The sequence below is a fragment of the Anopheles ziemanni genome, chromosome 2 (assembly GCF_943734765.1).
Source record: "Anopheles ziemanni chromosome 2, idAnoZiCoDA_A2_x.2, whole genome shotgun sequence".
Lineage (NCBI taxonomy): Eukaryota > Metazoa > Arthropoda > Insecta > Diptera > Culicidae > Anopheles > Anopheles ziemanni.
In genome coordinates this window covers 68,990,056-69,016,950 of record NC_080705.1, presented here as the reverse complement: position 1 = coordinate 69,016,950, position 26,895 = coordinate 68,990,056, and the positions used below count along the sequence as shown (strand labels likewise).

The 26,895-nt window shown below is 44.2% G+C and overlaps 1 protein-coding gene across 1 annotated transcript in view; it reads left to right on the top strand.

The window, feature by feature from the left end:
• Positions 1 to 24,455, top strand: part of LOC131294186 (uncharacterized) — a 119,736-nt gene extending 95,281 nt beyond the window's left edge. Inside the window, exons 5-8 of the mRNA XM_058322231.1 lie at positions 4,317 to 4,501; positions 17,976 to 18,198; positions 21,576 to 21,671; positions 23,618 to 24,455. Of these exons, the coding sequence (XP_058178214.1) occupies positions 4,317 to 4,501; positions 17,976 to 18,198; positions 21,576 to 21,671; positions 23,618 to 24,455 (1,342 nt within the window). The remainder of the gene's footprint in view (positions 1 to 4,316; positions 4,502 to 17,975; positions 18,199 to 21,575; positions 21,672 to 23,617) is intronic.
• The last annotated feature ends 2,440 nt before the right edge of the window (positions 24,456 to 26,895 follow it).

Here is a 26,895-nt window from a genome sequence, read left to right as displayed (position 1 = left end):
GTCTCTCAAGACGGTTTAATCTAGTAATTAAAATCAATAATTAAATTTTCATCAACATTCATAAATTGAAGCCTTTGAAAATGTATATTTCAATAGGATAGAAATATAATGTTCCCCAGAATAAAATCAGTGGAGTGAAAACATTGATATTCCTCCATTTAATATCGCACAATTTTAACTGATTGGATGAATTAATCTGAACTGAATGAATTTTCTGTAAAACTGATATCAATTTTGATTATTTTGCTGATTCATTCGCTTGTTTGTTTATTGACAAATTGTTTTTTGATTCACAAAAAGCCGTGAATCGTTAGTTGAGTTCGGAAATTCCATAACCTAGTGCTTTCCAAGAATCTGAAAAATAATTGTCATGATAAATAAACTATTGCAGTTGAGTAGCAAAATACAGATGAAACAATCAAATGCAGTTATTCAATATTCTGGGCTTTACTGTAATCTGATTACCGTGTAAGAGAATTTGTGTACTTATAAAAGAATTTAAGTCTGATGAAAAAATATTATTTGAGGTGACATATATTTTAATATTTCTTTAACATCCATGTATCCATTAATTAATTTATTATCCATTTATTAATTTTGAATGTTTTAAAACGGGAAAATATTTCTGAAATGATAATGAAGCACCCTGTTACAACATTTACATAACAATATCCTTTGTTCGCAGTGGAGATTGATTTGTCCTACAGTTTAGGTAACTAGTTTCCACATTGAAGTGGAAAACTATTTGGAAAGGCTTAGGAACGGACCCTCTTGCACCGTATTCCCCCGACACGCAAAAGAAAGGCATTTACGACTGATGAACTAAACGAAAACTAGAACCCAAACAAAACTTGGGTCCATTTGGCGAATGGACATCCGGTCGCAAAGTTAACCCATAAAACCTCTCACGGAAGGTTCCGGCCATCCATGTCCCCACCCCTCCCCCAATTGTTGACCGTAATGGGTCCCGGGAAAAGTTTTCCTTGGCCGCAGGAAGAAAGCGCCAAATTTCCGCTCCGTTATCTATCTATCATCCGACGTAATCGTAGGCTGTGTGTGTCATTCGGGGGGTAGGGTTTGTGGTGTAGTGGTGGTTGTCCTCGTCAGATGTGAGACAGTCTTGAGGGTTACATAACACCGAACCAAGCAAGGGGCCGTTGCCCGTGGGCGAAAAGATCGAGGAAACGGCCAGGATGTCCCAAACGTATCTTGACCGATGTCATTTTCACGGCCCGGCGGCGTAATGCTGGTGACATTCATTTCCTTCGCCTTCGTATGTGAATGTGACGCAGGGTTTGGACCGTCGTAAAATTTTGAACATTATCGTCTTAGTTGGGGTGTCTAAAAATTACGTGCTCCCAGATACGCCCGAAACGATAGCTTGCCGAAAAGGGATCTTCGGCAGCAAAAGAGAAAATCCGCCGGACTTATGGAAGTGGCCATTCAAGACAGTGTAAATAGTGTCATAAAAATCATAGTTCCTTTACGATGCTGCCAAACATGCAACCGTACGACGGTGTAAGCAACAAAGATGTAGCAACGAACCAAACCCGAGGACAGGTTCACGCATAAGCAATGCATTGTCGGGTTTATGGTCGGAAGAAAATTCACCTGCCACATATTGCACATCATTACGAGCGAGCGAATTGTTTTCGCTCGGAGGTACGGAAAAGGATATGCTTCTTCGCGCACGAGAGGTGCGATTTTTCCGGAAGGGTTTCCTTTTTTTGTGGATGAGGTTTCCTTATCGTGAATTTGCCACCTTTTGCGAACGATGATTTCCATTCCGTAGTAACATTTCCTTTATTTTCTGTTGCTCCTGCCAGAGTCGCTTTTCACCACTGCATTTTTCTCAAACCTCGGCACGAAGGTCCTGCAACAATATTCCAACATTTCTCGTTCACCAAACACACACACACACAAACCACAACCACGGAGAGCGCATGTTTAGATGAGAAAATGGTTCCCTTCGAAAAAGACGATAGTACCGAGAGGGGGGTTGAAATGTGTTTTTGGCTTTTTGGTTTACCCTCCAGATTCTCCACGTGTCGCCGTCCATGTTGGAGCGCTTGCCATCCACTGCCGAGCGCAAGTAACTTTTTGCGGCGTAGGAAAATTCAATCGGAAAAACAAGCAGAATAATCGTAAAATCCGAAATTCACAAGTTGTTCCGGTAGTGTTACCGCTTTCCACGCAAGAGCAAGAGATAACGTTTTTCGATCGAACGAACAACGAGACCGGTTTCCACGCGATGAGATGGTGCAAGAATTTCCCCCCTCCACGCAGAATGGTATGGTAAAATGGTTTTCCAAAAAAGCATGTTTTATGCTAATGATACATCAAGCGTGATAGGTTTTAAAACCGGGTAGCTTTTCCCGATGGTCACAGCGCTGGACTGCGGACAAATGCTGGCGGAGATTTACGCAAATGCACCGACCAGCGTATGCACACATACACACACACACAATGCATTAATCTTTCGCGAACCGGACCGCATTGGCGCATTCGAAATGCATCTTGTGCGGGTGGGCGCATTTTTGCCCGTTTAAATTATGACCACTGGGGCCATCAGTCATCGGACTGGCGGACGAAATCACGACACTGCCCCGGGAGGGTAGCAGCAAGTATAGCAAACATTAAAACCATTCCCATAAAGTGATGCCTTGATTGCCAGTCAGCAGTAGCAGCGGTCCATCGGAAGATTCATTGGCTCGCACGGGAAAGGGGGAAGGAGAAAAATGCTGTGAAACAGAAATAATTAATTAATCCAACTACATCCACAGCACGTTTCCGATTAAGCGTTCCATTATTGATGTTGGATTTTAATCACGTTCACGCGACGGCCATCCCCCCCACAACTACCGTCAGAAACTGTCGTGGGGAAAAACTCATGCTTTCCTTCGCCCCATCCTCCAGCGCAATAGCTACTGTGCAATTATTTATCCTCCAATATCATGTGTGTGTGTTGGTTGGGAAAGTTGTCCGCCACCATCTGTTACCACGCGCCTACACGTGTAGTACGAACTGCACTCGTCGCCGTGTGTTACAATGTTTTCCGGTTCAGCAGTTTGTCACAATAAAGTCCTCTTCTTCACTTTGTGCGCTTCCGCCGGATAGCAAGGACGATGGAATCGCAAACAGTTTTATCCAATCAGGCGCTGGTAAGCGCATTGTTGTATGCTCTCGATTGGCGAGAGATTAACCTTAAGAGGATCGTTTGCAACAACAAAACGAGCGTCTTAAGCTGCTAAGTTGAACTCAGATTAAGGAACGAAGGTGGTTTACGTTTAATTAACTTATATGGGAATCAGTGTATGAGCATACATTATTACATTACGAACTCTCATTAGTAGTGTTGTGCTTAATGAATCTTTTGGCGAGATTCATTCATATGAATCATTCGCCTATGATTCATTAAGATGTATTCATGAATCTTTGCGGATTCGAATCTTCAAAGCTTAACGAATCTTTCGAAACCTTAATTAATCTCCATGAATCTTTTATGAATCTTTCATGGATCTGTCATGAATCTTTGTTTCATAGGCGTGGACAATGCGACCAAAAACAGGGGTCCCTCAACCCATGTTTCGCTGGTGACTTTTCATCGCTTGGTATGTCTTAGGGATTCATGAATCTCTCGACGAAAGATTCATGAATCCCTTATAAGGCAGAGATTCATTCAGATTCATGAAACAATATCAGATTTACACAACTCTATTCATTAGTAATGTGCGTACTGAGTAAGAATGAATGATTGAGTTGAATCTTACTAATAAATGATTGATTGAAATCGTAACGGATAGGTTTTGTTACTCCTTTTTTTATTTAAATCCTTAACAAGGATTTGAAGAGAGTCGAATCTCAAATTGGGATTCGAAATACAAATCGAGATTCGACTCCAAAACTGTGACTTAATATACGAACTCTGTATGAATACACATACAATTTGGGATTCAAATCCCTATTTGAGATTCAAATCCACAAATTGGGATTCAACTCTCTGTGGCGACTATTTTACTCACTCATTCACACTTTTGAGATTTGAATCCCTGTTAAGAATTCTAATCTCCTTGGCGACTAATAAATCATTTTACACGTTTTAAATAAAAAAAGAATGACTTAAAGATTCGAATCATAGTGATGATTGTTCACTCTGGTTCAAATCTTAAAAAAAAAATGTTGTCATCACTACACATTACAATCAATTATCAATTTCTTCATGGAAAATTCTTGAAATTGTTCACACATTTATTTTTCCATACAACCAAACGTTCACATATTTATAAACTCTTTTTTTCAATTTTCCTCTCTTTCAGTTCACCGTCGGAACGGTCACGGAAAGGATGCTGCGGCCACTGGTTCGCCGGACCACCACTGAGGGCGCTGATAGCGGTGGTGGCCCTCGGAGGGGTGGCCTGCGCGTTGGGCGGTGCCGCCCTCGGAGCGACAGGCCTAGCCGGGTCCCCAACGTCCCATCTTACTGCTGCCTTATTAATGATAGGTAAGTTTGTGCTCTTTGTTCGCTGCTTTATTATCCACTCGGTAACGATTCGCTTATTCCATGGCGATGCATTTGCTTCTAGCATCCGACTGCAAGCTCTTGGCACATTAGGGTCACCGGAGCACAATGTTTGGCGAGGAGCCCGGGAGGGGAGAGGACGAAGCTGTTGGTATTTTCTTTAGCTACTTTGTGCCGAATGATCTTGCTGGCGAAAAACTTTGTCCCTTGTTTAGCTGCTGTTTGTTTTTTTTTTGTTTCGCTAACGGACGAAATCTATGCACAACTTTCGTCCGGGTGAGGAAATAAAAACACAGAAACTTTGTTTCGATTGTCTTTCACTGTCGTACAGGGGTTTTTTTTCCGCCCCTCACAATCACCGCACACTCTTTCCCACTAGCGTTCTCTCGGGGGTAGTTGTTCACTAATAGAGACTAAGGAAAAAAATGGCAAGAACCGTAAGGAAGTTCGAGCTCTCGAAGGCGGAACGGACGGCTTTTCCTAAAGCAGGCAGTGCGAACCTGCGAAAACATTAACATGCAAATTTTCCAGCAGAAAAAGACGTCTCTAGGAGGAAACTTTTTTCATTTATCACCCGCACAAACTTGGGAAGCGAATCTGGGGCAGGTTCTTGCGCCAGGAACACTTCAGTCGAGCATTAGGTTTGACTCTGGTTAACTAACTTTTGGAAGAAATCCTCCATTCATACATTGCGCTCACTCCCTGATGTGCTGAAAGAGATGTTAACCTAAAAACGATTGAACTAGGTCGTTGAAGTTGCGTTCCTTATGGTTGGAGATAATTTGAATTGGATTAAGTCTTCTGGTTCCATTAACCCACCTTACGCTTATTGTAAACCATGTTCGGAAAAGTGTCACTCACTTCGAGTAAATCACCACGACAAACAGGATTGACAACCTACACACTGTTCAGGTCGTATTCCGCCCCGAAGTGAAATGGAAACAGATCCCACGCGACAACAGAACCCGCATTTGATTTGAAGTTCATTCGAAAGTACGCTCTTCAGAGGCGTTGCCTTTCCATTTTCATGCCATTCCTCGAATTTGGAGCATTCGAGGGGTTCATAAAATATGAATTCAATTTATTTATATCGATTTTCCGAAGCCGTGCCTTCATCTTGCTTGGGCTAGGCCCGAGGTTTGGTCGATGAAGTCGTCAAAGCCTACGCGGTGCGCCAGTGAATGGGACACCGACAACGCACAGCATCCCCAACGGCGGCCCGTTAGTGTGGGTCTATTTGAATTCGACTTTAAGCACTTTTGGGTGCAGAGTACCTCCTAAGGCGACCAATTGGACGGTTCAATCACTCTCGGGGGCTTGTCCTAAGGGTTGGGAAAAAAAACGAAAATGATATAATGTAAAAGTTGTTATTGATTGATAGAGTCTGAATCACGGAATGCAAAACAGGGGAAAATCTACCAAACCATCTATGGACGAACAAGGATTTATAGTTTTTTATGAGGATTTCAGTTTTGTAAGCTTGATCCACAACACCGACCCCAAAATAAATATTCATACAAATTTCTCCCGCACAATACTGCCATAAGAACGTTCAGTGACAGTTTTTCCTCGCCTTTCGGTTGTTGATTTTCCACAAAAAAAAAACCCGGGACAGTCGTAAACCACCCACATAACAACCAGTGTCATATCGTGGACCTATTGTTGGAGGAAAGCGAAAAACACTGTCAGCTTTAATGCGTTCATGGTATTTTCTTTTCGGGTTTTCGTTGCTCTCTGGTGCCGAATAGGTGGAAAAACTGTTTGGCTTTTTGCGTTCCGGCGCTTCCTGCATGTCGTGAGCATGAAAATCTCTCCCCGCACTCTCGGGCCACTTGGCAAGTACAGCGGATCAGTTGCTGTTTTTAGTTAGACTTGCTGGCCGAAAATATAACAAAAAAAAGAAAAGAAAAGCATACTAGAACGGAGCTGGCAGAGATAAATCTTTTCCGTCCTTCCGAGGCGAGGTTCAAAAAATGTACCATTTTATTTCCTCTTTTGCCCATAATCTAAAAAAAAAAAAACAAGGAAAGCTACATCGCCTCAACCACGAGCTTTTGCCGGAGTTCCTGGCAGACAAAAGTGTCTGAAAGGTGGACGTTTTTTTCCCGTGTCGGGACGAAGGAATTATTTGCCAAAAAACCATCACCCAAATCGGATTTAGTTTTTATTCGCCAGATTGCCATGCCATGCCTCTAGCGCCGCAAAATTTGGAACTTGCGAGAGCGCGTCGTTGCCAAGGGATCGGGTCCGGTTGCCCCGGACGAAAGGAGAGAACCTGTGCCCACACCGATACCTGCGACCTTGCCAGGGTCAACTCGCAATCCACGACTCGAATCACTATGCAATTGGATCGCATCCGCCGACAAAGCGGATCGTGAAAACAATTTTTGCACTCCTCTCCCCAAAAAAAAAAAAAAAAAATAAAAGTCACAAGAAAAACCCGATGATAGAAAAATTGGGCTAAAGGGCAGCAAAAAACCGTTGCACTCTCCCCATCGACGGTTGCAAAAACGAAAACAACCCAAGCTTCGAAATCATCCCCAAAGCTATTTGTGTGCCCGACCGGGTTCGCTCTCGGGCTAGCTCAAATTTGTTTGCGGTTTTCCGATCGCAAACTTTCCGGCCCGGGCCAACGATATCGCAAATATTGATCCAGTCGCCCGGGGGTGCCCCAATCGGAATCGGATCGTGATGCAGCCGGATGTTCTAAATGAAGCACCCAGCGTCACTGGTTTTGTGGCCGCACTTTTCGCGGATACTGAACTAACAGAATGATGAAATTAATAAAGAGCGTGGAGAGATTTTTATTTTCGGGTCATGAAATTCAATAAGAACCAAATGAAGGTTGTTTATCGGAGGTGAAATATTCACCGACCGGTTCGTTTTCCGTGTTGTGGGAAGCCGTTGCGTAGAAATTGGGTTCGTTTGACGGTTGAAAACCAGCTCCGAAGCATGATTATTGTTTCTTCAAAAGATTACAAGCCTACTTCGGTGCGTCTGTTGTAGGAACATTTTCCTTTAACCTCGTGGGTGGAAATTAAACCCGTGACCCGTTATACCGTTCTCTAATCCTTTTATTCCGGGTACGGGTTCAAATCCTCCCCAGGCAACATTCAACCTGTTTTACAGGGAAATGAATTCCACCGGAAACGGACCGTGAAGAAACAGGAAAAACCCTTTTTTCGCCCCGTTTTCGCGCATCGTACCCGTAAAGGTCGTAAAAGTAGCTCAACCGAAATGGAACCGGAGTGCAGGGCGTTCTGAATAGAGCGAACCCTCTAGCCACCTCTAGGATGATAAATATGTTGCAATTTTTATACAGCACGAGGCCCGGGCCGTTGCTGGCGCGAATGAATGCAAAGGGCGCGTGCTCGTTCGCGCGTCTTCCAGCGTGAACCTCCCCGTGAACGCGACGTTTTCGCGCCATCGCCAAAGGAGCCGAAAATTTATGGTTTCAATTTAAAATGCAATAATGATAACGGTTGCGCCCGTAGACACATCGGAGGAACAGTGGATTTTGTTTCCTGCTTTTGGTTTTCTTTCCTCTTTTTAATGTTGATGTTCCTCCTGGTGCATATTTTCCGCGAGCGCTGTACGTCTGTGTCGTTTTTGTTTCGGCATCGGCTTGCATTTTGTGTGCAAAAGGAACGGTGGGGGGAAGGAGGAGGCCTAGGATGGAGATTGGAGGAAGGTTTTTATGCCCAACCGGAATGGCCCTTCTGTTGGCACTCGGGGGAGGCATCTCGTGGTGGTGGTGGAACGGAGAAACGATTGGAGAATTGCTCACTTGAGCATAATCGTCGTTAACTGAACCATATAATAATCCACGGCGTGTAAGTGTGGGCCTCCGCCGGCATTAGGGAGCGACCTCGCGAGCCTCACAACAATACGGTCGAGTTTCTTGAACGACTCTCAACGAGAGCCACGAGCCGTCGGCCGTCCACGTTATCGCGTTCGCTCGAGTGCGATGCGTTGCGTTTGTTCCGAGGCGAATACTCGACTTCTGGCGATGTTGAAGTGTTAAATTACCGAAGCGTAAGGAGGCTTTGGCCCGTGTTCGATTGATGAGAAGGTAGTTTTTCACTGTTATTTTAGAAGTGCATCCTTCTACGGTGATTAATGAGGGCGAGTAAAAACCGTATAGTTTCGCACACAAAAAATCTCAAAAAGGCAATCAACCTAACATAATTGAAGACCACCCTGGCTTTAAGAATATCTGAACTAATGAAAGCGGAAGATGATATGTATTTAAATTCTGATTATCTAAATTGGGCTCATCTTCAGAGTTCAGAAACTTCCGTCTAGACATTTGCCAACATTTGTGTTTCCTGTTCAAATACAAATATTTTCAATTTCGTTACGTTCCCATCAACATACGACTCACTCCTGTCCCGGAATCACCGTAGAAGGATAGCAGGAAAATTAAATTTTAAACAAATTTCCTGCAGTGGATAAAGTTTTTTTTTCACATTGTTTACCCATCGGTGAAAAAGATAAGATAGAGAGATTGCATCGCTTTGGTTGGCTCAAAGTGCATCACTCCACGTTCCACATTGGCATCATCTTTCCCAGCACCATGATGAAGTTCTCTGAAGTCGGTTCAGTTAGCATCATCATCTTCGTCGTCCGAGTCGGCATCAGCTGCTTATCGTCTTCGACATCATCAGTCAGCTAGAAAAGGATCCGGGCTCGGGATCGGGAAAAGGCTTTCGCATGCGCCGGCATACGCAAATAGTTTACTTTTCCATCGTGTTTGTCACGATCACGGCGAAGAGAACGGGGAGGGAGAGAGAGAACTACAGCAGAAGTTTCACTTCCTTCCGCAACGCTCATTGTTAGCTTATCATCAAAGATGCAATTTTGTTGCAATTTTCCAACCGGCAGAATCATCTTTCACGCTGAAAAACAACGTCAAGAGCGGGCCGGTTGTTTTTCAGTTTATTTCGCATCGGCTATGTTATATGTTTGTTTAGTTTTATTTTAATGCAGTGTTATGGTGGTTTCATCTCACCATTCTGTTTTTCATGGGATAATGTTTTAATGCTTTTTGAATTAAGATGTCTCGCCATAAAGTTACCACAAAACATAGATTTCACATTGTTAGCACTAATGTAATATAGTTAAGCCCACGCCTCGGTGTTTGTGACTGGCTCAACAACTTTTTCGTAACACTTTGCCAAACGAGAAAGTTAAAGGATTGTCGTTTACTTTAATGTTTCTTGAAACACCTTTTTTCCCAATCCTCGCTCTGTCAAACTAAAACCTGTTTTCGCTATAAGTCATTAAAATCCTTCCCGTACTGGTCAAATCACTCCACTTTGCTCTCCAAAAACACTGTCGACACCGGTTAAGCTTTAACAGCTCTCTCAGGGCGCCCCAAGTATCATCGTCTTTAATTTGACCAATTTTCACCCGCCAGCTCGTTGTTGTTAGCGTCCCTACATAGGTTTATGTGTGCTGAAATGCACCCGGGTGAAACGTTTAAATTTAAGCAATTCCCTCCCGAACCACTGCAAACAATTGCACAAACAAGTGCATCGTGTGCAATTCGTGCAATTTTCTATTCTGCATGGGCAGGAGAAACAAAACAAACTAAAAACGGCTACAAAAGGGCTCTGAATCTCTGAACAAAACGACGGTGGACATGGAAACGGGCCATGTGGGGTTAAGGGAAATGTTGTGTGCCCCCCCTTTTGGCGAGTGCAATTTTCCGCCCATTCGCATTCGGGAATCGTTTGCCACCCACGCCACCCCTGTTGGGTTTGGGGAAAATGTGGGATGTGCGGCGCGGGCTAAAGCAGTATGGCTTACATTCTAATTACCGCATTTCGGAAAAGCCGCTCACCGAATGACTCTCGGTGGTCGCATATTTATTGGTGTTATTTTTATAACATAAATGTGGTCCGCTGATATGCGGGTGTGCGCCGGCCGGAATCGGTATTTCTAATGTGTCTGCTTGCACCCGACAACCTTTGTGTGTGTGTGTGTGTGTGAGTTTGGCTTGATTTCACCACGAAAGCGGCATACTGCACCGGACGGCGGAATTGCAGCAATGCTGCAGTCCGAGTGGAGATTCTATCCCGGGTTTTCCCGTGGGAAAGCCCCACGACAGCGGACCGAGCTTCATCGTCACGCAGCGGAATCAATCTGGAACTCGGCTCACGTGCGCACTTTGACCGCACCACGCAGGCGGAAAACATCCGTGCGGAGAAGTGTAAAACGGTGCATTTTGTCAAACGACCCCGCACACAAATCGGTCTGATTTGGGTTGGCTCTAATTAGTGGCGTCGGATATGTGTGGCGCGCGGAAATACAACCCTTCCAACGTGTTCCTTTCCTACTGCCGGAAACCGCACCGTTTCCCCCTGATGTTGGGGCGCGAAATTTCACGTATGACTGGCGATAATAATGAGCGTTTAATAGATGCACGGTTTCATGGTTTATGGATTTATTAGAATAATATTTTAGCGACGCCCGTACAACCGGCAGGATTTATGTCTCGGATACCGCATTCTCGGTATTCGAATAGCGAAGGGTTGGAAAACCGTTTATTTCCATTTCTGTGATGCAACGTCATTTCAATGATAGTTGAAATAACATTCCCCAGAAAGCTTATTTTATTTCCATGTGTTCAATCTGTGTTCAACATTGTTCGTCTTTTTCTTTATAATCCTTAAATAAAACACAACCCCTCTCACCCACTCCTTCCCATAAATCACGTTCAATGCGTTACTAAATGGTTTTATATAAATTTGGAAACAGTTTTATCTGCTCGACCTGCAGACAGACGCACCGTTAACAATCACTTTCGTTCGTTGGCGCAATCCAATGCAGCTCCCTCGTCCCCGGGGAGACCGAATCGATAGCCAATAATTGTCGGAAATTCATCTCAATCCCTTACGCCAACGATACGCCCGTGATTGGTCCTAATTACAAACAATTTTTCCGGTTCCCATCTTCTGGTGCACCTTCCGTGGTTTCTTCCAGCGCTCGGAACCGGTTTTGAAAGAGTTTCTTCAGCTCCAAAGGCAACAACAGCCAGAGTGGTTTTTATTATGTTTGCTCTCAAACATGCACACATGTATATATATAAACACACTGCCTCGTGTTGGATGCAGCGGGTGAAGCTGAACGGGTTTAAATTTATTGCACCTGAATCCAACCCTCCGGGAGACGCCGGCTTTCGGTTGGGAAAGTGTAATAAAACGAAAGTCCATTAAACTAATTGTTCCATTCCGTTTGCTTGGTGTTCTGGTGGGAATAGAAGAAAAAAAAACAGCAACAAACCAGGTGGAAAAGTTGCCAGTGAATGCGGGTCGACCATGGAAAATTGACCGCCGACTGCAAAAAACAAAGGCGTACTTTGCCGCGATCGAACCACTTCGATTGATCTTGCTTGCGAAATGTAGGTTTATGTGTGTGTGGGTGTCAGTGCACCATCATCAATTTCCCTGCCGGCGATCGGTGCTAATCTGCCGCCATCTTAAATCTTCTATCCTCGACAGCACAGGCTGCCCTTTTCTTCCAACACGATATTTCACACCAGCATGACCTTATTCCGACTTCGAAGGAGGAACGTCCGTAAGAGAAGTCTAAGTTGTGGGGAGGAGGATGGAAAATAAAACTTCCTTCTTAACGCTTTCATGCAGTAATTTTCCCACACGTGGCCAACCGGGCCGGCTAGTTCCGTTCTGGCTAGTTAAAATCCCGAGCGAGACACACGAGGGATGTGAAAATGTGTCTAGTTTTGCGCGCGTCGGCGCCGAAGAAAATCGAATTGCATTTCGGCAACCTCAAAAGCAACCAGCTCGTAATGGCATGGGTGGGCAATGGTGTGGGCTTCAAATGGCATGGCGCCTTAATCTGCAGGAATCTCGCTGAACAAGCCGCCGGAATGGGGAAGGGGGTAGTAAAAATCGATTACCTCGTACAGGGAAGCATCTACTTTTATGCAGTCAGAGTAGAACATTCTCTGAACAGAAGATGAGTGACAGAAGTATGTTATATGATTGAGTAAATATGTCATTATGACCGTGATAATGAATAATACCGAACGTTAGGTTACAATTTTTTAAAATAAATCACAAACAAGTTCAAACAAAAAAAAACATTAAAAAAAACCCAAACTTCTTACAAAATAATAAAAATTTTATTTAATAACGTTTGCAAGATAATAGAACATAAACATAGTTTCACTAATATCAATAAAACAAAATCTGATCCATGTATGGCAGTTAACTGTACAAAACCTGATTCACATTGACACCCAAAGTATAAGAAACAATTATATTCAATTTTCTTTGTTTAAGAAATAATGTAATGATCAACCATACAATATTTGCAACATTATGGTCAAGGTGTCTACAATGTTTTTTAAACTTTATCTTAGTCGTCAACTTAGATTACAATCATACTTGCTGTTTTCTTACTCAAAAATTAATCCCATCAAGGATACGTTAAAAGACGATCAACGCTAAAAATAAGTGAAAAATTATGACAGATATCATGCTTTGGTGGCCTGTTTTCTGATCTCATAATTTTCCTTTATCAGACTACTTAGAACAGTTGCCCAAAATCGAGTTCAAACGAATTTAGTGACAGTCTTGTTAATTGCTGCCTTGCAAACGAAAACGATTGGTAGAATGTTTTTAAACTGGTAGAAAACCCCCTTCCTTTGCTGTTGAGTAATGAAAATATTACCGGCAGCCAATTTTCATCCGTACCAGAGAATGTTCTCCTTTCGAAGAGTTTCTTCCCTCCCCGTGAAACAAGTGACTTTTCGTATCGCATCACGTGTGTGTGTATGTGTAGGTGGGTGAACGATGAAATTGCTCCTTAAAACCAGTGGGGCACCTAAGTTTCTTCTCCCTATTCCATGTTGGAGTGGGTTGGATGTACATATGCACTTGATGATGACCTACTTCACGACCTAATGTGTTTTCGCCGTTCGGTACGGATCGGATTGTGTAATGCTTAGTTTACACGAGGCGCAAAACTCTGAAAATACACGCGCAAATGTCGATTTTGCTGCCACTTTTTTTCGCTTCGTGTAGACGTTGCTATTCGTGAGCCGATGCAGATGAAAGGGCATTCAATGTTGATTTGATTGTTTTACTGTAAAAAAAACAGCACAGGGGTATTGTGTACACTGAAATCTTATCAACAACCACTGTACATCATCACAAACAACTATTTTCCATCCACCGGCACTCTATACCTGGTGCGCAAATGTTTACAAATCTATTTTTCACTCGCCGACCGAAAAACACATTTGCGCACATTCTGACAGTTGACTGTCCATCTGACAGCATTTTACCGCTAACTCACAGCATTTTACCGTTTGCAAAGGTTGCTTTGCGCTTCGTGTAGACTAAGCATAAGGTTCCGTTTATGCTTCACGCCCCGTTCCCTCCCCACAAGTGACGTCCTCGTATGACGCGCGCGCCGTACTTTTAAGTACCGAACTGTACTCTCTTCCGTACGCGTCCGGTTGAGACTGATTGAAGGAGCCTTTCGAAAGGTCACTCGGCAACGGGACTTTTCATGCAACTCCGATGCTTAAAGTGCACCCCTGGCCGGGTGGTTCTCGGGATGGGAAGAAGTGCGTTCAACATTTAAATCCATTCCATCGGTAACATAAACCGAACCGTTTTCGTGCGAGTGTAACGATTTATTTTTACTTTACGACCCACAAACCAAATCTCTGCCATAGGGAACAACCCGTTAGGCGTTTGAAAAAGCCTACGGCCCATATAATGGTGACGTTTGGGGTCCCGTCTGTCGATTCCCCCGAGGGAACGGTTAAAATCGAAAGTGAACCGATTCGATCGTACATAAAAAACCGGACCGACCGAACTGCTTCGGGCGACTTTTTGCTCCACTTCCAGAGTGCGCAATGCTTTGGCCTCCCTTTTGTGGATAATGTACCATCCGAAGCCATCATCCAAGCGAAGGTGGCTGCCCGGGGTGTAAAAGGGGGTCCGGAGTGCAGGAGAGTTTTGTAAAGTGTTGATGATTTATGATGTCCCATAGGCTTGGGCAGACGCATGTGCGAGGCGGACGATCACTCACGACTGACTCGCTCGTTCGCAAAACGAACGTTCTGCCCTTTTGTTTGCGTTGATTATGATTTATGCGCAGCGTGTCGAGTGTGACAGTTTAGGACGAGTCGGGAGACAAAATCGTTTTCGTTATTTCCTCACTTTCCCGGCCCTGCAGACTGAAGGCAACACCAGCTTTCTGCGTGTCGCACCAGCGACGGTGACGGGCTTAGTTTCTCAGGATCGGGTTTGCGATTAATGTGCAATTGTGAACTGACAGAATGTGTGTCTATCTCTTGTCTTGTGACAAACAGGAACAGGCCGTGCCGTATGGGAAAATTCTCTGGCAAAATTTAATTGCAGTGCAACACTTTGGTGTGCATGAATCATTTCTTGGGAGGAAGAAAAATGATGCAAAATTATGTTAATCCGGATGTTATATGGCATTAAACACTATAAACTAAGCATGTTAAAATTGACCGCTAACCACATATTCAATTCGTCAAAGTAATCTGTTCTTCTCTTTGTGTAAGCGAAAATGTATTATACAAATTCACCACCAGCCAAATGTCATGTTTTTCACCTAATTTTGGAGTGTTTTTCCTTCCGTAGGAATTTTGCATAAACTTCGTTAGCATACTCCCTTATGGTGCTACATACATCGGTGCCCAAACATTCAACCGCCGCGCCCTGCACCCTAATGGCCAGCACGAAAATAAGGCTATCAATTAGGATGACAAACTTAATTCCGCAACCGGCAAAACACGCAAACTATTTTGTGAAAAGCTCTTTTACCCTGTCGCTACCATATTTGGCTGTGTGTACGAGATTTTGGTTTTCCTCTATGGCTTCTTCCCTTGTCCTATATTACCGCCACAACCACAAAACCACAACGGTAACGGGGCGGGTGCACATTAGGGGCCACCGTTTTTCCCATCCCTGGCTGGGCAGAAGATTTGCAGCGAACATGTGGATTTTCCATTCGTCGTCCCAAGCCCCCCATCCCATGCTCGTTTCGGTCGGTTTGTTTCGTAGGTTTTTTTATCTGTTATTTTTTAAGGTTTTGCTGCTTCGTTTCACACTTTTGCTGTGGTTTAAGAACGTGTCTTCTGCTGCTCGTTCCTGGGTGGGGTTTTTTTTCCAACCCCGTGCCAAACGTCATGATTTATGAATGAACACTCCGACCCGCAAGGTTTGGGTCTCCCTTCACACACTCGAGTATTTAAGGTTAGCGAAGACGAAGGATAAACTTCCACGGTAGGAGCATCACAAAAAAAATATACAGCCCTTTTCGTTCGGTATGATTCATAAACCGTGAAGAGACGGTGCGGCGCTCTCGTGGAATATGATTTCAATATTACTTTTCTAAAAAGGATTATTCCTTAAGCCCATCGCTAAGCCACCGAAAACGCTCCCTTAAATCTGACGCCATATCCCGCAGTCGGGATGTGTTTTCATATTCAAATCAAGTGAGATATCATGAAGATTTCGTAACGTTTATTTCTTTGCCATCGGCGGGGAATTATGGAAATGATGTTGAAGATGTTAAGGGGCGAAAGAAAAAAAAAGTTCAAAACTTTTTACTCTCCATCAAGCTGAATCGTGAACACGACTTCCGGTTCAATTATCCGTGTAACGTGGCCAGCCGTGGCCGATGGTCACAATTGGGAACATTATCGGCACGTTCTTTCCATCGGTTTTTCACCTTTCTGCAGCCGAAATCAATTACTTTAATTCGTTCTGAGGGTAGCGCTGAAGTGGTCCAAGAGAGAAGGGAGGACATTTGAAAAACTATAATGAAACTGTTACAACCGTTAGCGCTCGTTAATGTTCTCCGATTCGTCGTGATTCGATCTGAAAATCTAATAAAAATGCTTGAGGAATTTTCAATAAATTTCAGGATGAATCATTCGATTCTTTTTGGGGTCCGTTTTTCTTTTTTGTAGGAAGGGGGAAATTCTTTTCGATTCCCTCCAGCATCCCAACGTGCATCAGCTTTTCCGAGTTTGAAGGACTCCCCCGAAGTTGGGTGGAGAAAAGTTTCTCTACCATCATTTTCATCCCCATCGAGGCGTGATGATTTCCATCGCAGAATATGCGGGCAGACAAAAGAAGGGGAAGGGGGTTTGCTGGCCACTCAACATTTTTTTGTACATGTGCTTGATGTTATGATTTCCCGCAGTCTCATTAGAGCCGGGCCGGAAGGGCCTCCGGATCCAAATCTGCGCGCCGCGAATTCCATTCCGCCCGTTTACGATGATTATTATTAATTTTCCCTTCGGTTAGAAAATTGAATCACTCCGTCCGGTGGCCGTTCTGGCCTGCCGATGGCTGCGATGCCGCTGATAAGGGAAGCGCCGGAGCGTCGTGGTGAATGAGTGTGTTTCATTGAATTAAATATCCCTCTTTCCTCCGTTCTTGGTTGGCGGTTTGAAGAAAGAACACAGCGAAAACACACTCAATCGAAAGTTTTTTTTAGCCACAGCGAGCATGAATGAGGCGAGGGAAAACGAATAAGTAGGATCAAAAATATGGGAAACCATCGAGAAAAATGAGCCTTTTGTTGGGAACGGTGTCGGCACCATGGATGAAGACATGAAGGACGCCCATTATGCGATGGTTTCGGAAGGCAGAAGCACAAAACAATTGATAAAGTTTCACTTCGTGCCGTCAATAAATAAGCAATAAGGAAGGAGATAAAGTAGGGATTATAATTAATGCAGTGTTTTATGTCTTCAGTACGAACTGAACGGCACGGTTGGTGCGAAACAGACGATTATGTCGGCGGACACGAGCCGAGAAAAGACCCGTTGTTGGGTTGGCGCAAAGGATGACAATTGGGTCCTCTTAAACGGAGCAATGTGCATTGCCAACGGATCGGTTGTGTTTTTGTGTTTGTACCTTTGCGCGGGAAGCACGTAGCGAGTATGTAAGGAATTTTTATAAACAAAAGTAACCGAAGGCGGTTGGGAGAAAAATTAACATTTTAATTAAAAAACTTTCCCATTCGCGTGCGGTACTTTGCGCGAGTTTTCCAGAATGTCGCACGAACGATGGGTGACAGCGTTTCGCCGCTTTGTTTTGCGTAAATGGAGCCGGAGCATAATGTCGCAGAACAGAAACAGACCCTGCCCCGGACGGATCTTGATGACGCTCAGCTCCATTTTCCATTGTTTAATGTGCAGTTTGCGCATTGTTGCTAAATTCACTCCTTGTCCTTCCGTTATCAAACCAACCCAACCTTAATCCATTCCCGCTCGGTGTGAAGTGTTGATTGAATTAATGGCAAAGTTTTTATTTCCTCCCGCTGCTTTCGGGCTCCCATCCACCATTTATGTATCAGGCGCTTCCGGATTCGTTGTATACCTTTATTAAAGGAGCTGCTTCCTCTCTCTCTCTCTGTTCTCTCCCCTCAGGTGTCGGAGTGATTCTAGTGACAGTCAGTGGTGCAGCGTGGCGGATGACCGCCCCGGGCGCTCCGCCGTGTCTCGGGCTCGGCTCGACCGTCGACCTGGGACGCTGCTCGCGGAGGCCTTGCGGGCGAGGTGGAAGCACACCACACGGACTGCTGTATCCCGAGTTTCAGCATCGGCCACCACCGCCATCGTACCAGGCCAGCATGCAGGAGTACAGATTAAGGTGAGTTCCCATTTTGGGTTTAGCTTCGACGCAACGTCATGCGACCGCGAGGATTCATTTTCCAACCACCTGACGTGAAGTATGAGCAAATTAAAGTTTGGTTGCTAAAAAGTGCCGCAATAAATGCGCTAACCATAATTTATTTATATTTTTAAAGTGATTATTTATTTAGTTTTGGTTTGTAAGACTTTTTTTTGTATCCTGTGTATCCTGTATTTGTGTGGCTCACATCGGAAGGCATAAATAATCTTTTGTATCATTACTTTGCACTTTAAAACTCTTTTGCATGTTTAGTTCATTTGGCATGAGCTTTGCCAAAGTAATTATTTGACTTTTCCATTTTTCCCCTCCTTTACAACTAAAATTAAAATAATTTAGGGTAATGGTACCAATAGTGGTGCTTTTCAGAGCTCTCTTTAGTCATGTAACTAATAAGATTTAATTTGTAAGCGAACACAATATTTTACATGTTTTTACCAATTATTATCGAAACGCCATTAATCTTCTGAAAAGTATCTATTTTCACCGTAGACCATAAAATATACGCGATAAAAGCGTTTATTTCTTCCAGGACGGTTGTGCCTTTAATGGTGTATGATTCCTAAAGGTGTGGTATCCTACACCTGTAGTGATGGTAGTACAGAATACTTGGAAAAGACTGAATATATTTTGACTGTAATGTTGTTTTTGAAGCATATTTCAAACGGAACGCCAACATTCCTCATAGACCACTGCATTGGTCTCATAGACCTCTCATAAACAAATGCATTTTGCAGTGATTTATAGCCTTAAGGAAATCATGGTATACCTGATTAATTCTTAAGGAATCCAGCATATTACTACAACCTGTTTGCGAAATATTAATTTTGGAGCCTTAATTTGATATAGTATGGGAAGGTTTATCGTTTGAACACTCCGCTGACGATAAAAGAACATTGTATACATTTTATACTATCGTATTTAGTTCGTCGTAGAGCTAGGGTTTTATTCCACTACAACCACTACTGGTTGCACCACTATGAGAGCACTTACCCTAAGCTGCTTGGTATGCACATATTTGCAAGATATCAAAATTGAATTATTTTATTGTTAGGACTGTTAATGCGTAGATTTCAGCTTTTAGATATGGTTTAAAAACAGCTTACCAACTAGCTTTTCAAATATTTGCCCAAGCCTGTCACTAAATTCACAATTATGTTCTGAGTCTAAATATTTACCCGGCTATTACCTTTGTAGTTCCAGTTTCACCCGATACGATCGGTGCAGTATGTTATAAATACGCAACTGTAATTCCACACTTGATAGCCTTTTCAGAATGTTAATTTTTTCAACCAAAACTACATCATACAACATACTACTGTGTCCAAAAAGTAAGGTGACTTTGGTGCTCAAACTGAGCGCGTCAAAGGTATTGGTGGATTGTTATTTTTTTATTGTTGCTATAAGTGTTTTTGATTTTTACAGCAAATTTCATGTAAAAATATTCATCAGGATAAGAGATATGATTTTTTTTGTGGCCTACTACACGTATGACCCTCGTTTGGCTAGTTTTTTGGTCCTGGCTTATTCCTGGCACGGTATTTATTCAATTGATTGATTGTTTTACAGTCTGGAGCATAGTCACAAGTCTCGTCTACAGTAATAATGCACTTCGTCTTGTCAATTTAGTCGGATAGCGCTGTTTCACCCACTTCAACGCAACACCTTTTTTCAAAAAAATTCAACGATTTTGGTACCAGTCGAGTTCCAGGCCCAAAACCTCCTCTAAAATGGTATTTTCTGATACTTTCGATATTTCAATATCATCGGTGAAGTCTCTAATCATCAATTGACGATTATTTAACATTGATTCCTCAAAATTTTGAACGTGAGCTTTGTCGAATGACGAATCGTTGAGGATGATGTGTTCCATGACGCCATTTTGGCCATTGTGGCCATGGCGGCCATTTTGGAATTCACTAAACCCCTCGTAAACATTTTTTTCGACATTACTGCATCGCCAAAAGCTATTTCAACGAATCCGCAGCTAAAAATTAGTTATGCATTCAAAATTTTAAGCAAATTCTTTGCTCCCCAAATGTGCCCAGGGTCGGGTCAACGAGGGTCATACGTGTAGTAGGCCACAAAAAAATCATATCTCCTATCCTGATGAATATTTTTACATGAAATTTGCTGAAGAAGTCAAAAACACATATTTCAACAATTAAAAAATAACAATCCGCCAATACCTTGGACGCGCACAGTTTGCGTACCAAAGTCACCTTACTTTTTGGACACAGTAGTACATTGGTTTGCGGTGCTCATTTTGCCTATTGACTTTGGACACCAGGCTCGCTGTTGATTACATTAAATCGCACCCATTACCATCCGCGTTGCATTTCGGTGGTGAAATGACGGACCGACGCAAAACCATAATGGAGCACAAATCACTAAACAACAGCAACCCCACCGAGCATGGTATGCGTTTCCGAACCCGAAATGACGCCCCAGATCAAGCTTCATTTGCAACGAGATAAACCACATCGCGTGAACCGCACGGGTGGCATTTGCAACAACTGATAAAACCCGTGTCCCGGGGAAATCGGAGGAACTGCCGAGTGTGGTTACGCTACGTGTGGAAACTCCCCCCTCCCGCACCGGTACGCTACTCGATCCTGGGGCTCGCTAGGGCTTTGTCCGATGTCCAATTAATTATCCCGAACGGCAGAACTTCAACATCCCGCCTAATACTGCAGTTACGATTGAATAATGTAATTACAAATTAAAATAATTGTACAAATGTGCTCGGGGCAAACGGTCGCCACCCTCGTACCTTACGATTAGTGCGTTTCCGCCAGTTCTCCGCGATCCTAGCAGCCCAGGGTGGAGCCGTGTGGCGACATCTGACGGTGATGGACGGCACCGGCACACTCCCACACTCGGGAAGCGAATACTCATGTTTGCGTTGAACAGACGATTTTCCCTCGTGCCGCGGGCTCCAGGTGAAACATGGCCGGTAATTACCCCGGGGTCGTTTCGGGCTACATTTATCTCAATTACGTACGAACGCTCGAGAGTGGGCTCGGGAGAGGATCCTAAAACGGCGTAAGAAGAAGGTGAAGGAAGCTAAAAAAAAAGCTCCAACTCGGCACTTCCATCCTCGTTAAATAAGGCGCCATGAAAGGAGCGCCGGTAATGGCTATACATAGATAGAAATGTATCATCTCAAGCCTCCAAAAGGATGTTCGCAAAATGGTTGGCCCTTGGAGGGAAAGAAGGAGCTCGGTGGTTGGAGAACACGTTCTCGCTTGGTTTAGGATACTGTGGATTAACCCGAGCATGTGTGTATGTGTGATTCTATTTCTTTCTTTCTTCTTCTTCTCCTCCACCGACCGTAGGTTACTGCTCCTGGACCGGGACCGGCAGTCGGGAAGGATGCGTAGCACCGCCTCTCCACCACCAACCTACCGCTCGAACGTCGGAAGTCTGCTAAGGTGAGTACGAGCTTTTTCGGGGGGGGGGGGTGGGGAAAGAAAAACCCTCTGCCCTAAGCCCACCCTTCCAAAGACACACGTGTCCTTGAGAGGGCTCGTTACATGTTTCCTCGCACGCGTGCCGCCCATCAGCTCGAACTTCGGTGAGAAAGTTATTTGCCCGACGTAATTGATTTGTCTTCCTCCGGAGCACGTCGCTTACGACATCGGAGTGCCTAATCGTACACATTTGTTATCGAGCCTTTGCGTGGAAAAGATATCCGTGTCGTGTTTTATTTGATCGCGTTTAAATTTCATTCTCGGAAGTGTGTTTTTCGAAGCTTTAAACAAAATGGCTGTATTTTGTTTTCTAAGCATTCAGATCGCAGATACAGTTGCTCCTAAAAGTGACGGTACAGTGTCGATTTGCTCGTCAAACCGCAATTATCTTAACCTTTACATTACTTTGGTCAAGTAGGCATAGGTAATTATGACATACAAGGTTCAGAGCAGCTTGCAAATTTGTTTTCATCCTTGGAGTTTTCAATTTTGTTGCAAAATGGAGGAGTGACGAGAGCAAATTGGCGTTGATTTGAGGAAACGAATCTCACATTATTGCTAAGCATATTGAATACAAAAAGTTGGTGACATATTATGGCGACAATATTCCACAGTCCAGCAACTGGGAGGAAAAGAATACTATCGGCAAATGGTGAAAGAATAATCGTCTTAAATTAACAGGCCAAAGAAGGCATCGCGCGGACTGTCAAAATCGTCAAAGGCATATTTGTAGCGTTACAAATTGTACTATAACAAGGTTAGTGCAGGAGTTTTGGCAATCACTTATTCTCTCACTTATTCATAATTTATTTTAAAGATCATTTAAACTATAAAACACTTATAAATAATATTAAAATAAGCATTTTTATGCGGGATAAAACTGCTACACAGATGGGTCAAAATAGCGCCATAAAGTGTGTTCAAGAATAGATATTTTTTTAGTAAAAATTTCAAATAAACGTATAATATGAATTTTAGTGCATGCCTAGATATCTTTTCTACATTACCATACCAAGTGTATCGTTATATGGTCGATATAATGAGTGCAACGATTTCTTTCGTGGGGACCCTCCTTTAAGTGGGCTGCGATTAGAATAGACCCAGATAAATGGAGTTAAACGAGCAAATCGACACTGTACTTTCGCTTTTGGGAGTAACTGTACAATTACAGAGATCATTTAAAAGCGCGTTCGTTTTTCCCTGTTTACTCTCATTAGCATCCATAGAACACACACACACACGCAGAGAAACGAAACACAGAAAAAACCTCTCGTTAATTGACGTTACATGCGGATGCGCTGATTTAATATTGATGACATATTTGAATCGTCACCTTTAATTAACTTTTTCCATTCCATCGGATGCCAATATTATTTGTTTGTCCGTTTTGTCCCTGTTCGTTCTATTTGCGAAACGAAAAAGCAAATGTTGTGTCGATGGTGTTGCTGAGAAGGGTAGACCGGGTATTGCCGGACGCCTACTGATTTCCCTTTCGCCGATCGCCGTTATTTACAATTTATAAAATGTGTTTCCATGCGTATACGCAATTTTGCGCCAAATTTCCCCTGGCGTCAGCAATCAGAGAGAGGACCCGTCCCAGTCGCGATGGTGATGATGTTGCCAGTGGACAGTAATTAGATATTTCGTCCTCGATACACACTCCTCAACCCACGGTGCACTCGACTTGTTCGTTGGCCACGGTGGGCGTTTTCCACGCGAGACGCCCATGAGTCGAACGTTGGAAAACACTATCGTTAATCATAGCACTCTGGGAAACGATGCAAAGGGCCGAGAGTCTGTGCCAGCGAAAGATAAATTAAATTCTATTAGGTTCATTTTCTCGCCCATCGGGTTTTTGTTTTGCTTCATTTTTTCTTACCTCTCCCGTTTGCTTTCTTCCTCCCCAGAATACCGCTGAGCTCGCGGTACAACAACGGTGGCAGCAGCAACAGCATATTCGGCGGTATCAGCGGCATCATCAGTGGCGCCGTCGGCGGTGGCGGCGGCGGAGGGTCGAGCAACAGTGTTAACAATGTGCCACCGGGTGCGGATCCGCAAGTGAACAGCTCGCCGAACGGGCCACCGGAGCACCACCCCCCGAATCCGTACGCCGAAGGCCACAGTACCCTTCCGCCGAGCTACCGTTCGGTGCATCTCGGCGTAGAAACGCTGCACCGGCAGTCGCCATCAACACCGCAAGCGCAACCACAATGCAGCAGAAATTTGGGCCATACGAGGGATGATAATATTCAGGAGCTGGCGGGTGGCGAAGGAAACCCGAACGTGCCGGATGGGGCGGCTCATCATACATCATCCATAATTAAAATCGACGATCGGCGCCACTCGATGGTACCGTCGACGGAGGGCATCGGGGCGGCGGGCTCGGTCCGGGAGGCATCGACTAAGCGGAGAAGTTCCGTACCCGGCACGTCACTAATCGATACGCGGTCGGAATCGGCAGCACCGCGCAACGATGGTGGTGGTAGTGACCCGACGCACGCCACCAGCTACAACACCGGCCTGAAGGATCTGGTCACGATTGTTACCATATCCGGCACGATTGAACCATCCGCGAGCGGGCCGGCAAAGGCCGTCTACACGACCAGCAATGGCTCGAACGGTGGAACGGTTCCCTCGCCGCCCGGCAACGGTGCCACGTGTACATTATTAAACTCCAACTCGACGCCCCTGGTGGCCACGGTTATACCGGTGAGCAAATCGTCCACCGGTGGCGGCCAACTGTAGATGAGGACTACTCCGTAGTGCGTTTCGTTCTATCTTCATTTCGCCTCCGGGTGCTTAGTTACCCGGGAAGCCGCTAAATACTGCCCCGTCGAGTGTGCTACGAACCGTGAACATCTAGTGTGCTGTGCCTGACAATCGAGTGGCGAGTCCCGAATGCTGGAATGGGAACCCGCAGCTTACATCCACCTTCCTCCAAACGTCGTGCGAACGTACATCGCCTAAAACCGATAAAGTCACAAACACACAGTAGAGTTCTCCAGCGACTTCCGGTCATCGTCGAGGGGGAGTAAAACAATTCTGTAAAAAAGGACACACGTGGAAAGGGGCCTGAAAGTTACTGGAGCAAAACTTTTCCATCGAAAGGTTGTACACAGGTCGACCGGTGACCTAGTGGTAAAGTTAATGCACCCACAAACGAACGAACGAACGAGCGAGCGAGCGAACCAACGACGGGAGTTGTGTAGTTTTGAATCATTAAACAAGTAACTTGGGATTTCTGTGGAATTGTATAGACGTGTAGAAAAACAAGGTGAACAAAAAGCAGCCCCTACCGCACGGGAAAGGGTCGGGAAAGGATAATCAACTCAGATACGGAGGGGGTAGGTCGGACCGCATCACCAATCAGGACATCACGGGCAACTGGTTCACCGGAAAGCGGGAGAAAAAGGCGGATGTGGTTCCACTTCCTGGCTTAAGCGCTTCGAACGGAACTTCAAGTCACAACAACAAGCCGCCATCGTCAGCTGTCGCGAGGACATTTATTTTCGGGAATGGGCGAAAAAAAAGAAACAACAGAAAACGACAAAAATCACGACAAAACCACAGTCACGGAAACACACGCGGAAACGACAGTTACAGTATATGCACGTCCCGTGAACCAGGTTCCGTTCACGGGGAGTAAACCGGGAAACCGGGTCCACGGTGAGCCGGCGAGCGAGTGAAAGGAGTAAAGTAGATTAATTTTTAATTTAATATGTGCCTGAATAATGGAATAACGGAGGGTGTGTTGTGCTATCGTGTATGCAAGGCAGGATGTGTGCTTGTGCATGTGGCCGGTGTGTGTGTGTGTGGGAAGGAAGCACGGATGGATTGGAAAGGATGTGGAAGCAACGCGACAGACCAGCAGGCCATGAGCATTTTGGTGAAATAACCGCAACGAAATTGGACGACGGTGGAGCAGGAGGAGGAGGAGGTGCTTTTAGTTCCCGGTTTGGGGTGCTTCCCGGCATCCCGGCCATGTCGATCCCTTCTTGCGTTTCCGGTGTTCCAGCCTGGCCACTTGGATAAAGCGGCGAAACGACGATCCCAAAATTCGAACGTTTATTTCTATAGCATTCGATACCATTTTACCATTCCTGTTTGTTTTGTCCGTTTTTTAACCTCACTTTTCTTCCGCAATCGAAAGCGATCGTTCGAACGGTCTTCTTTTTTACGCTGTCTCCAACCATTATCGTGTCGTTTGTGCACGAGGGAAAGTTTTAACCATTTATTTTATGCCCCCAAAAGAAACACTCTCAAACCCCAACCACAACCGGTTCAAAATCTGTGTATAGAATCGATAGACAAGATAGAATGTTTTATTGTTAGTAATTTAATGCAATCCTAGAGTGGAGCGAGAAGACGAATGAGCAAGGCAATTTAAACCAATCCGTAGACTGGGGCACAAAACAAGCCCCGAAACACCCGATTGAGACGAAGTAGGTGGAGGTATGCATCGGTGGAATATGCGAGCACGTGTTATGTATTTGCAGCGAGAGTGGCTTATCTTCATCACCAGATTACCAGAGAAGGGGGGACGTTGTGCGGAGGAGATGTTAAAGTGTGGTAGCGTTAAGTAGAATCTAAGTGGACAAAACCAGATAGTATGGGTTTGCTAGCGTTATCGGTTGCGATCGTCCATCGGGCGATCGGCGCGAGCGTTTGGAGAGATGGCCGAGATGAATGTTAAACTCATCATATTTTCATTTTATATGTAACCAAAGAGCATGAAAGAAAATAAAGAGCGATAAATTCTTAAAAATTAACCCAACCCGTGTGCTTCCTTCCTAAATGTTGTCCAATTTGGAAAGAAATATGAGTCCTCAAACAAGTGAACGAAAATTAGCAACAAAGTTAATTTTGATGTTTGAAATATTTAAAACTGAGCACATGTTCTGCAAATTGCATACATTCAGGATGACATTGTCATATAGACCCCGAAAGTGATCTAATTTTTATTTTGTAGTTTTCACATTTATTAAATTTATTTAATTTTGAGTCAATTTAGATTTATTCTGCTTATATTATGCAATAAGATTGGAAAGAAATAAGAGTTCTCAAAGAAGAGAAAAAATAGATTTGAAGTTATTTTCTACGTTTAAAAGAGTGCCTGTTAGGCAGATTGCATACTTTCAGGATGACTATGCCATGCAGACCCCGACAGTGATCTAATTTTTCGTTT